The following is a 13,328-nucleotide window of genomic DNA, read 5'->3' as shown; positions in this document are numbered from 1 at the left end:
ACCTCTGTTCGTGCACAGCCATTTCATCTCCACTTCATATGGTTTTATAGGCGGGTGGACGTTTCCTTTACAAGGGTAAAACCCCCTAAAATCAGGACGCCCAAGGCAGCTATACAAGCTTACACAACACCAAAAAGCGTTCCTAATTCGCTTTCAATGCCGAGACTACTTTTACATTTAACCTGCAAAGGGGTTTATGTAAATGAGCGGTTATATCCTCTCTTTGACACTATTTGGAGGAGTCCGATGCGTTGCAAGCCAGCATATTTCAACAGAAGGCAGCAATGAAATGTGAGCACTCCCCTCCTACTCCCCTCCCCCTCGCGGTCCACCCGTGTGGCCTTTGTATGACCACCTTGACCCGACGTTTTTTTTATTTCAATTGAAACGTCTCTCGTGGCGTTTAAGTACATACATTGGCAGGCATTCAAAGGGAAGAGAACTTACTCCTTTGACTCTACAAAGCAAAGAGAGCAAGCCTCTACACTTGATATGATTTAATGCTTCTGGATGCGCCCCCATATTTCCCTCACGCTATGAAGAAGTCGTTTGCTTCTGTTTTACTATATGTTATAACATGGCGAAGACCACGTGTTGATATTTGGTCTTACAAATTGATGTGTGGATTTGAAAAGGTGAAATGTGATGTAAACGAAACTGACAGGTTTATATGTTTGCAGCATAATAGATGTTGCATGCTAACGATCCCAAACTGCGCGTGTAGGCGGTCAGTGTAGGCGGTCAGTATTCACAAAGCCTGTACTTCACAGTTCCAGTTTTCTGGGAAACTGACTGTCTGTCATTGTCTGAAGCAGAGAACTGTCTGTTATTGACTGTCTGAAGCAGAGAACTGTCTGTTATTGACTGTCTGAAGCAGAGAACTGTCTGTTATTGACTGTCTGAAGCAGAGAACTGTCTGTTATTGACTGTCTGAAGCAGCACCAGGTCCACCACATCTGTGTCTCGAGGAGACAACAACACGAAACAATAACCTTCATGCATGTCAACCATGCAGTCTTCTGGGATCTCAACGTGACGTACGACAAGTGTGTATGTCTAAAACAGATGGATTAAGTGTGTTTGGTTTTCTCCAGTTTCAGTCCCCCATCCCGTAGTGCTCAAGGTCAGACCATTACACACTTCAACCGTGAGTGAGTGAGTGAGTGAGTGAGTTAGTGTTTTATTTACCACCGTTTTGAACAGTATTCCAGTTATATTGGTGAGCGCGTCAGCTGGAAGCGGAGTGCAGCGCGGTGTAACCAGTGTAATATCTGGCGTTATAGATGAAAACAAAGAAGATAAATTATGTAATAAAATGATTTATTTACAATTCAAAAATGAACATAACAATGGACTGGCGAATGTCCTGAAGACACTCGCAATATGAATGATTAAATACTATCATGGTCTTCTGACGAACGATAACTGGCTTTTCATAAAACAGTACAAAAATAGAAATAAATCATGTCCAACTTTTTGTTGGCGCCATAACCAAACTTATGATATTGCACTTTGTGGGTTTGTTTAAATGCTGGAACATACGGAGAGTATTTGTTTGTTCAGCATTAAATACATGATTTACTTGGGATAGCTATTAGACAACCAAAATCGCCCGAGGCTCAATAAAACGCCACAAGTGGCTGTTCAAGTGCAACGATTATAAATTCCGGATTTCTCAAGTAGCCGTTCAAATCTTCAAAAGATTCTAAAACGAACTGAGAACGGCAATCTCGTTTTCAGAGCAGTAAATTTGGAAAAAGTTAGACGTAAATTTTAGGGGTCAAATTACTGAATCATATTTGAGATTCTGACTTTGAACTGGAATATATTATTTCTAGACGTTAGTGTTCAACGTAAACAACGTTTGTTCCATGTTGAAATGTTTACTTAAGAACGATTTTAAGAACGTTACCACTTTTAACGTGACAGCGTTTGTGTAACAGTAGTACCAAATAATCTCAACAAACCGATCTGGAAAGATGGTATGGCGAACAACAGTGCACACGTGACAGGCAGAACGTCAATCAAACAGTAACAGCCAATCAAATGGAAGATCGCTGCGTGGAAGACCGCGTGTTTTTTTCAGATGCAAAATGTCACAAATAGAATGAAATATAAACCATGAGGGGTCACTCACAGTTATAACAGCACTGACCTTGAATTGAAATTTACAAAGATAATGTTAATTGCACTTGCCGCTCCTCCAACGAGGAATGAATGTCTATTCTGAATCTGTTTCCCCTTCTTTGGAACTAGAAGCAGACACACTAGGGATTTGAAAGTTCTCCATGTCGCTGATATCAAACTCCTTCTCCAGCTTAATGTCTTTAGGATCCTTGCCATCCATGATCTCCTTCATGAACCCGATGTATGTGATGGCTAGCCGCAGAGTCTCGATCCTGGACAGGCGTTTCTCGTAGTTAAATGCTGGCAGACGCAGCCTTAGACTGTCAAATGCTTCATTTAGATGGAACATCCTCTTTCTCTCTCGGACATTGGCGGCTTTGCGTTGAGGCATCGTTTGAATCCTTTTCCGTTTTGGTTTACCATTCGGCCCCAACCCTGTTGGAGACGTCTGACTTGGGGTTCTGCAAAAACTCATGGACGGTAAAACAGACGTGACCGGTGTCATCTGTGACGGCACAGAAACGTCTTGTTGCTGTTGGTGGTGCCACACTGCGTTTGGTTGATAGACATCTGTGGCAGCACTGGGCGTGAACCCTGCGTACAGATTATGCATAGCAATGTCATTTCTCTCGTGGACTGGATAGAATATTCTGTTTTGGTCCGAATTTTGGTAGCAGTCGAACTCGTTGTAGAAGCTGCTGTTGTGAGACGTGTCGCTGGAGTAGGTTGACGTTGTTGAGTACGGTGACAGATCCGTCGTTGTGTAGGGGATGTCGGTGTACACTGTCTCATCCCCCATTAGGCGACGTTCTGTCTCCATCATCGTGATATACGGGATTCGAGCCGCACTCGATCACTCACAAACACTCTTAGTGTTTAACAGTAAAGTTCATATGTAAGACTGGCAGCAACAGATGACGCGCTGTCACAGCAGAACTCAACAGGTAGCGGGACTGAGGAAAACACTGAGAGTGGAGCTAGTGTGTTACCTGTAGCTGCACAAGGTGTGTGATTCCTACAGTACAAGGCTCATATTTATACCCTGTTAAGCCACAGGTAGCAAGTTTAACAAAAGTAATCGCATTGAAATTTAAATGCAACAGGCACGCGACACTTGATTGGCTGCTGGCCAGGTAGGACCTCAGGAAGCAAGTCGTCCACGTGTGAGAGGCGGGGCTTAGCCCATCCACGTGATATCACCTGTCAATCATTTGCCTGGCACGAGCCAGCGCGACCCAAGCACGAGGGGGTTTTTACCCTTGGGCGATTTTGTTTCGGCTTGCGTAGTGGATTTGTCGGCGAGTATTGGGGTAACGTGTCTCGCTCGAGTAACTCGACAGCATGGATGCCTTGCCTCGACAATTGTAAACGGGTTGGGGAAACTTGTTGCTGGAATCAAGATCGCGGTGTGATTGAAATGAAGTTTTCGTTTTCAGATCGTATAGCAACAATTTATCAGGGTTGGATTAAACGTGAAGACTGGTTTACAGACACGCACACCCCTGAAGGCGACTGTCAGCGCGCACAGGGAACATATAGAAAATAAATATTGTACCAGGTTCAATTCTTTATTTCGATCTAAGTGGAGTACTTTGACCCGAAATTGCCAACTGTTGTGTTTTCAACCCTTTCACCCGGACTACATTACCCGAATAAAGTCATTTGGCCGTAGTTTTATACACTAGGAGGATCATTTTCCACAACAAAATCTAGTTCGGTAGCGGTGGGATAACTATATTTCTTGACGGCCCACACACCAAATTAACATTTATCCTTGGAGATATGACTGTAGGGATATCTGTGTTATAGGTCTGTAGTTTTCTTTAAGAAAGAGTATGTGTTCTGATGGCGTCATATTATTGTTTGAAGCACAGCCGTGTCAAAAGACATAAAATAAAACCTCGGAATAACCACACCAGTGATCATTGACTGGCACAAGTACACGACACACGAGAGAGATCGTGACTCTATCCCACTCCCATTAAATGAAAGAAAGAAAGTTGCGATAGAAAAAAATATTGATAATTTTAAAGGCTTCTGAGAATTATCCGACAGTCAGGTGAATGAATGAAACAATGTGATACATGGTTGGATAAATGACAGGTGAACAAATGGAAGGAAAGAGAACGACAGGGGGCTGATTTTTTATATCTAGTTTTCGCAAATATCCGTGGACAGAAAGAAGGAATGAATATGGATTTGTGAGAAATGAGTGAATGTAGAAATCCGTCCACTACAATTGACCAGATTGACGGAAGGAAACTGAAAGCATGAATGAGCAATGAATAGACGAATAGGCGAGCAGCCATCAACAGGTTAACGAGAAGTCGAGTGACACTATTCTTGTATCAAAACACAGGAAGGGTACAAATCTCAAAATCGCAAAAACTTTAATCCTAATGATTTAATCTGTGCCCATTGAGTGTTGCTGTTGTTGTTGCTGGGGACGGCAGTGTAGCTGCTGGGGAGGGCTGTGTAGCTGGAACGCCAGACGAAAGTACTGTCCGGTGCTAATCCCTTACCAATAGAGCAACGATTACGCACTTAGAGTAAAGGCATTATGCATACGTTGACATCAAGATTGGCAAATTACTGTGTCACATACGAAAATATTTGGCAGATATTGACCATATTATTCTCCGTTGGGTGATAATATTTAATTTTCGTCGATGTTGTTGTTATTTCCAGTCATCCAAAGCTGGTAGTTGTGGATTTCAGTTTGATCCAAGGTGTTAATGAATAAATTGAAAATGGACATTGATTTCTAGCGATACATCGAGTCTCCTTAACTCAGTGTTATAATAACACAGACGGGCTGTGGATTACACCACAACGAGTTCCACCTGTCTTCTTCATATCACGAATTTGAAAGTTTCTTTGCTATAACTTGTCATGTGATTCACGTCGCTGAGCGCCACCGATCATGTACGTCGATAGTGCCATCCGGTGGAACCCCCTTGTACATGTACATCTAAACAATTGAGATGCCGGACCTCACTGCCCATGAATGTCCTTTCTCCAGAGAGATTAGAAACATCAGTGAACATGCGCGTCATAGTCAATAAAAGTACGTCATTACTGATGAGTTCGAGAGCACTTTAACTCACAAATGTACAAGGAATTATATGCATATATATATTTCTAGGAAATTCCTCGATACACGAACATATATTCGTTTAGATACACACTTTTAAACAAGGCCGTATGCGATGGAGCAGGGATCAACATCCGCATTGCCTCACCTCGTCAGGCGCCAGGAAGGCCTGTTACCGCGAACCCGGATAAAAGTGGAGCCCGCTAGCACGTGATTAATTGATGGGCTATTTCGGGTCATCTTTAAAAAATAATGCTGCAAAGTTTCAGATTAGATTAAATTATTCTGAAATTGCCTACAGTTTCACGTTACTGCAGAACGAGTACATAGGGAGACACCAAGTTGTCCTATCGTTGTCTTATTTCCACCCAGTGCGAGGCCTGAGGACAGAACACGTACATCATGTGAATGTTTAAGTTACTTAACCTACAGGATGGAGACTGGGTACAGGCGGGCTGATGGAAATTGCGGGCAGTGTTCCGCTTGGACTAAACTGCTGATTAACCGTTCATGGATAGTAAATACATGTTTCACTACCCAGCTTAGACTCAGTACAGTATTCAGGATAGTCATGATACAACCCCACGGTGGATGACTAACAATGGTTAAATTCACAACTGCTTGTGCTCCATCCAGGGTCGTGCACGTGTGTCCAGTGATCACCCCTGTCCTGCAGTGGATAGAACATGTGTTCACATCGCCCCTGTTCTGGGGCGGTTCGATTCGTGGGCCGCGACACACCAAGATGCGTTACAAGACGGTGCTTGGTGTTACACTGCCTTGCTTCCGACGTTAAGTGGACAAAATAAAGACTTGATGTTACACTGCCTTGCTTCCGACGTTAAGTGGACAAAATAAAGACTTGATGTTACACTGCCTTGCTTCCGACGTTAAGTGGACAAAATAAAGACTTGATGTTACACAGCCTTGCTTCCGACGTTAAGTGGACAAAATAAAGACTTGATGTTACACTGCCTTGTTTCCGACGTTAAGTGGACAAAATAAAGACTTGATGTTACACTGCCTTGCTTCCGACGTTAAGTGGACAAAATAAAGACTTGATGTTACACTGCCTTGCTTTCCGACGTTAAGTGGACAAAATAAAGACTTGATGTTACACTGCCTTGTTTCCGACGTTAAGTGGACAAAATAAAGACTTGATGTTACACTGCCTTGTTTCCGACGTTAAGTGGACAAAATAAAGACTTGATGTTACACTGCCTTGTTTCCGACGTTAAGTGGACAAAATAAAGACTTGATGTTACACTGCCTTGTTTCCGACGTTAAGTGGACAAAATAAAGACTTGATGTTACACTGCCTTGTTTCCGACGTTAAGTGGACAAAATAAAGACTTGATGTTACACTGCCTTGTTTCCGACGTTAAGTGGACAAAATAAAGACTTGATGTTACACTGCCTTGCTTCCGACGTTAAGTGGACAAAATAAAGACTTGATGTTACACTGCCTTGTTTCCGACGTTAAGTGGACAAAATAAAGACTTGATGTTACACTGCCTTGCTTCCGACGTTAAGTGGACAAAATAAAGACTCTTGTCATATGACTGAGCGGGGAATGCATGTTATACTATTGCCCCGGCGGCCTGGTACTATACAACCAGTGGATAACACAAACATACACAACATATATAACTAGTTGATAACACAAACATACACAACATATATAACTCGTGGATAACACAAACATACACAACATATATAACTAGTTGATAACACAAACATACACAACATATATAACTAGTTGATAACACAAACATACACAACATATATAACTAGTTGATAACACAAACATACACAGCACTTACAACCAGTGGATAACACAAACATACACAACATATATAACTAGTCGATAACACAAACATACACAACATATACAACCAGTGGATAACACAAACATACACAACATATATAACTAGTTGATAACACAAACATACACAACATATACAACCAGTGGATAACACAAACATACACAACATATATAACTAGTCGATAACACAAACATACACAACATATAACACACCAGTGGATAACACAAACATACACAACATATATAAACTAGTTGATAACACAAACATACACAACATATATAACTAGTCGATAACACAACATACACACAACATATATAACTAGTTGATAACAAAAACATACAACCAGTGGATAACACAAACATACACAACATATATAACTAGTCGATAACACAAACATACACAACATATATAACTAGTTGATAACACAAACATACACAACATATATAACTCGTCGATAACACAAACATACACAACATATACAACATATACACAACATATATAACTAGTTGATAACACAAACATACACAACATATATAACTAGTTGATAACACAAACATACACAACATATATAACTAGTTGATAACACAAACATACACAGCACATACAACCAGTGGATAACACAAACATACACAACATATATAACTAGTCGATAACACAAACATACACAACATATACAACCAGTGGATAACACAAACATACACAACATATATAACTAGTTGATAACACAAACATACACAACATATATAACTAGTTGATAACACAAACATACACAACATATATAACTAGTCGATAACACAACATACACAGCACATACAACCAGTGGATAACACAAACATACACAACATATATAACTAGTCGATAACACAAACATACACAACATATATAACTAGTTGATAACAAAAACATACACAACATATATAACTCGTGGATAACACAAACATACACAACATATATAACTAGTTGATTACAAAAACATACACAACATATATAACTAGTCGATAACACAAACATACACAACATATATAACTAGTCGATAACACAAACATACACAACATATATAACTAGTCGATAACACAAACATACACAACATATATAACTAGTCGATAACAAAACATACACAACATATATAACTAGTCGATAACACAAATATATAACAGTTGATAACACAAACAAACACAACATATATAACTAGTTGATAACACAAACATACACAACATATATAACTAGTCGATAACACAAACATACACAACATATATAACTAGTCGATAACATATAACTGGTTGGATAACACAAACATACACAACATATATAACTAGTCGATAACACAAACATACACAACATATATAACTAGTGGATAACACAAACATACACAACATATATAACTAGTGGATAACACAAACATACACAACATATATAACTAGTGGATAACACAAACATACACAACATATATAACTGGTGGATAACACAAACATACACAACATATATAACTGGTAACATAACACAATAACACAAACATACACAACATATATAACTGGTGGATAACACAAACATCCACAACATATATAACTGGTGGATAACACAAACATACACAACATATATAACTAGTCGATAACACAAACATACACAACATATATAACTAGTGGATAACACAAACATATACAACATATATAACTAGTCGATAACACAAACATACACAACATATATAACTGGTGGATAACACAAACATACACAACATATATAACTGGTGGATAACACAAACATGCCTATGTTGCCTCCACACTGTCTTGTCTCTGTTGCATCATCTACCGCACGGGGATGTTTCTCTGTCAGGCAGTTCAGATGGTGTTTAGCCACACAAGCACGTGTTCAATGCTCTCACTTCATCGTCTACCGCACGGGGATGTTTCTCTGTCAGGCAGTTCAGATGGTGTTTAGCCACACAAGCACGTGTTCAATGCTCTCACTTCTGATAAATAGAAGCTTGTCTTCACATGGGTTGGAACATGACATTTGTTAATAACTGTGACAAATTAATACAACATGATTAATATCAGTCAGATTTCCTGTTTCAAGAAAAGTGTTTGCGAGGTGTCGTGATTCGACATATATTCACCCTCATGACACTGCATTAATCAAACTGTTTTTTGCTTTAAGTAGTTCAGGTTTTCGGCCACTTTGTACAATGACCTTCATCTTTACAGTTTTCTGAAACCTAAAACGGACGCAAATTTTACTCAGCGCGCATTTTTATGCAAGATTAGCGAGAAGTATCGGGTGTGAACTAATTCAAGGGTTGAATCCGGCAAAGCATGGAAATGGGTAACGCGAGACAGTTAATAGAGGGTTCGCTTGACTCTGCCCGGCCGACTCTCAGCGGCTCCTTATGACAAGTATACTGCACGAGCCGCTGGGATCAGGGGCCAGGAAGGGAGCGGGAGCCCGGAGTGAAAGACTGACAAGTAGTTGAAGACCACAGCGATAGGAGAGTGAACCAAGGGTGTGTCTTATGGATGTATGACCTATAGGTCATAGTAATGTCAAATGTTCAACAAGTATTTAATAATCATAATAAATTTGGCAATGATCAAATACAGAGTTGGTTGTTTACTCAATCAATTAAGTTCTTAAATCTTAGTATTTAATTGTCAAGCAATTGTGCTTCTATTAAATTAAATCGAGGAACTTTTCTTTACTTCAGTTCAATGTTGCTTTGAACAAGCACGACACATTCAACCACACACCAGACAAACGAACAACAGTAAGTCGATCTTGTGATCACTTCAACGCCATGGATAACGGCGGGGATGAAGGTAAAGGGAGGTAATCCTCAGTGATATTGACGAACTCGTCGTAAAATGCCTATGACAGGCTTAAAGGGCGAGTGTCTGTTTCTCTTCCAGCTGTTGGACAATAGAGAATTTCTTGCCGAATACTCAGAACGGTATAATTGTGATAAACCTAAGTCTAATGCCGATCTGTAGTCTGTAGATAAACCTGAACATGTACTGTAGTAACACACGACACGTGATAAACCTAAGTCTAATGCCGATCTGTAGTCTGTAGATAAACCTGAACATGTACTGTAGTAACACACGACACGTGCCGACACAGCAGACACTTGCTCATCATTGCGCACGTGGCGTGGTAGTGTCGTGTGTTGTGGCGTGGTGTTGTGGTATAGTGTTGTGGCGTGGTGGTGTTGTTGTGGTGGCGTGGTAGTGTAGTGTAGTGTGGTGTTGTGGTGTAGTGTGTTGTGGTGTGGCGTGGTGTTGTGTTGTTGTGTTGTAGTGTTTTGTTGTGTTGTGGTGTTGTGGTGTAGTGTGTTGTGGTGTGGCGTGGCGTGGTGGCATGGTGATTTGTTGTGTTGTGGAGTGGTGTTGTGGTGTAGTGTGTTGTTGTGTGGCGTGGTGTTGTGTTGTAGTGTTTTGTTGTGTTGTGGTGTGTTGTGGTGGCATGGTGATTTGTTGTGTTGTGGAGTGGTGTTGTGGTGTGACGTGGATGAGTGGTGTTTTATTGTGTTGTGTTGTGGTGCGGCGTGGTGTTGTGTTGTAGTGTTGTGTTGTGTTGTAGTGTGGTGTGATGGCGTTGTGCTGTGGTGTCGTGGTGGTGTGGTGTGGTGGCGTGATGTTGTGTTGTTGCGTGGTGTTGTGGTATAGTGTTGTGGCGTGGTGGTGTGGAGGCGTGGGGACGCAGGTGGGTGGTTGGTTTAGTGGGGAGGAAGATGGGGTAAGGTCGTAGTGGCGTTGTGGTGGCGTTGTGGAGTGACACTTATCTGTGGTTACAAGTTAGCATTAACATAACTGTGGTTACAAGTTAGTATTGACTTAACTGTGGTTACAAGCTAGCATTAAGATAACTGTGGTTACAAGTTAGTCCCTTTCCCGCACCCTAACACACTGGTGGGTCCGTGAGTTACTTGTTGTTGTATTTGAGATGCTTGCCCGAACAAGTTAATATTTCTTGTTTCTGAAAAAGGAATTAGTTTAGTGGCCTGTATTTAGTTGTATATATCTGTCATCGTTCACACTCGCGAGATCCATCCCTCCCCTCCCAGGACAACTGCTTTAGTGTTTATACCACCCCAGCAGCTGACTCCAAACAAGCGATGTTGCTGCCGTACAGACTGTGACGGAGTCGATTAGCGCTTGCAAGACAGCCAACTCTTTATCTGGTTATATGTATACAGTATGCCAAGTGGAGATAATTGAAGGATTGTTGTCTGCGCGTTGAGGCATCCATCTAGAAGGGCAAAACGATAGTTCTCAATGTGATAGGGATTATAATGTCACCCAAAAAAATCATCACTTTGAAATATATCCTTTCAAAACCTTTCAAAGTGAAGTATGAAATTTCCACTCAGCGTTGTTGACCCATGTACACTATCTCACACCTCTATTTAAAACGTAAATTCACACATCACACCGGTCTCTAAAGAGATAAATCGTCTTTGTCGACAACGACATGGCAGGGAGGGAACAGCAACCCTTTGATCCAGGCTCTAACAGTATGCTTCTGCGCATGACGGAAAGACCCCCTGCATCGTCACTACAAGAATCTGACAGCGAACCGCAATGGCGCACCATGTCGGGACAAAAACTGCTTTTTTAATGTGGCCAGCGCGCGAGCTCACCCCAGGGGAGGACATATGAAATCTGTTTTTTAAACTTTGGGTGTTGAAGCACAAACTTTATGACTGTCACATGGGAGAGGCTCCAGGGTTTTTGTACAATTGCTGTGACGGCGGCGTAAGGGGAAATCAAACACAAAGCGGGCTGTATGCGGTCGTTGGGCCGTTTGATGGCGGTTGAAGCATTCTCGGGAACCTGTCATTGCCCGGCGCTGACCCTGTGTCCAGCCATCAGTCGGGTGATAATTAGGGACGAAGAATGAACACTGGGCTGCCTTTGACAATTCTTGATATTGACACCATAATTCTAAAAAATAATTAATTAACAATAATTAATTAACTGTAGAGGTGTACGGAAACTACGCCGGTTTCATAATCGGAAATTGTGTTAACGTCTTCGTTAACAACAGTCTCTGGCCACATCGTGGTAGACGTGGCGTGGGATCTAACGATAGACATTCCCTCCCTGGACACGCTGCAGCCACCAAACCAGGGAGGCGGTCTGCCAAAAGAAGAAAAAACCATTAAGGGGGAGTTTCCTTTTTGACCCAAATGTCACTGTATTATGCTACCTTGGCAGGTTACATCAGCTGACATTACTCACCTTATCCTTCTTACAGTCAAGCACACTTTCTTCATACCCTTCGTACAGTCACTTTCAAGTTCACCTTTACCTTATCCTCCTTAGAGTCACCTTCACCTTATCCGTCTTAGACTCACCTTCACCTTATCCTTCTTACAGTGACCTTCACATTATCCTTCTTACAGTGACCTTCACCTTATCCTTCTTAGAGTCACCTTTATCTTATCCTCCTTAGAGTGACCTTAACCTTATCCTTCGAGTCACCTTCACCTTATCCTTCTTACAATCACCTTTTCCTTATCCTTCTTAGAGTCACCTTCACCTTATCCTTCTAATAGTGACCTTCATCTTATCCTTCTCAGGCTCACTTTCACCTTATCCGTCTTACAGTCACCTTCACCTTATACTTCTTAGAGTCGACTTCACCTTATCCTTCTTACGGTAACATTCAAGCTCACCTTCACCTTATCCTTCTTAGAGTCACCGCCACCTTATCCGTCTTACAGTCACCTTCGCCTTATACTTCTTAGAGTCACCTTCACCTTATCCTTCTTACATGAGTATCAGTGTAGACATATGTACAGAACATTGTCAGCATACAACCGTTTGAGATCAGTGTAGACATATGTACAGAACATTGTCAGCATACAACCGTTTGAGATCAGTGTAGACATATGTACAGGACATTGTCAGCATACAACCGTTTGAGATCAGTGTAGACATATGTACAGGACATTGTCAGTATACAACCGTTTGAGATCAGTGTAGACATATGTACAGGACATTGTCAGCATACAACCGTTTGAAATCAGTGTAGACATATGTACAGGACATTGTCAGCATACAACCGTTTGAAATCAGTGTAGACATATGTACAGGACATTGTCAGCATACAACCGTTTGAAATCAGTGTAGACATATGTACAGAACATTGTCAGCATACAACCGTTTGAGATCAGTGTAGACATATGTACAGGACATTGTCAGCATAAAACCGTTTGAAATCAGTGTAGACATATGTACAGAACATTGTCAGCATACCATACAACCGTTTGAGATCAGTGTAGACAT

At 41.2% G+C, this 13,328-nt stretch overlaps 1 protein-coding gene across 1 annotated transcript; it reads right to left on the bottom strand.

Annotated features, from left to right (window-relative positions):
- Positions 1–1,303: 1,303 nt before the first annotated feature.
- On the bottom strand, positions 1,304–3,146 carry LOC124263136 (helix-loop-helix protein 10-like). Its single transcript, XM_046697695.1, has one exon. It carries the CDS (start codon positions 2,948–2,950, stop codon positions 2,222–2,224), a length of 729 nt encoding a protein of 242 aa, XP_046553651.1. The 5' UTR covers positions 2,951–3,146; the 3' UTR covers positions 1,304–2,221.
- Positions 3,147–13,328: the final 10,182 nt, after the last annotated feature.

This window comes from Haliotis rubra, unplaced genomic scaffold (assembly GCF_003918875.1).
Source record: "Haliotis rubra isolate DU_JTF1 unplaced genomic scaffold, ASM391887v1 Scf869, whole genome shotgun sequence".
Lineage (NCBI taxonomy): Eukaryota > Metazoa > Mollusca > Gastropoda > Lepetellida > Haliotidae > Haliotis > Haliotis rubra.
This window is presented reverse-complemented; position numbering and strand designations above follow the sequence as displayed.

What these genes read in the sequence shown, in the direction of transcription:
- LOC124263136 (XM_046697695.1), bottom strand. Translation starts at nt 2,950, where the DNA reads ATGATGGAGACAGAACGTCGCCTAATGGGGGATGAGACAGTGTACACC.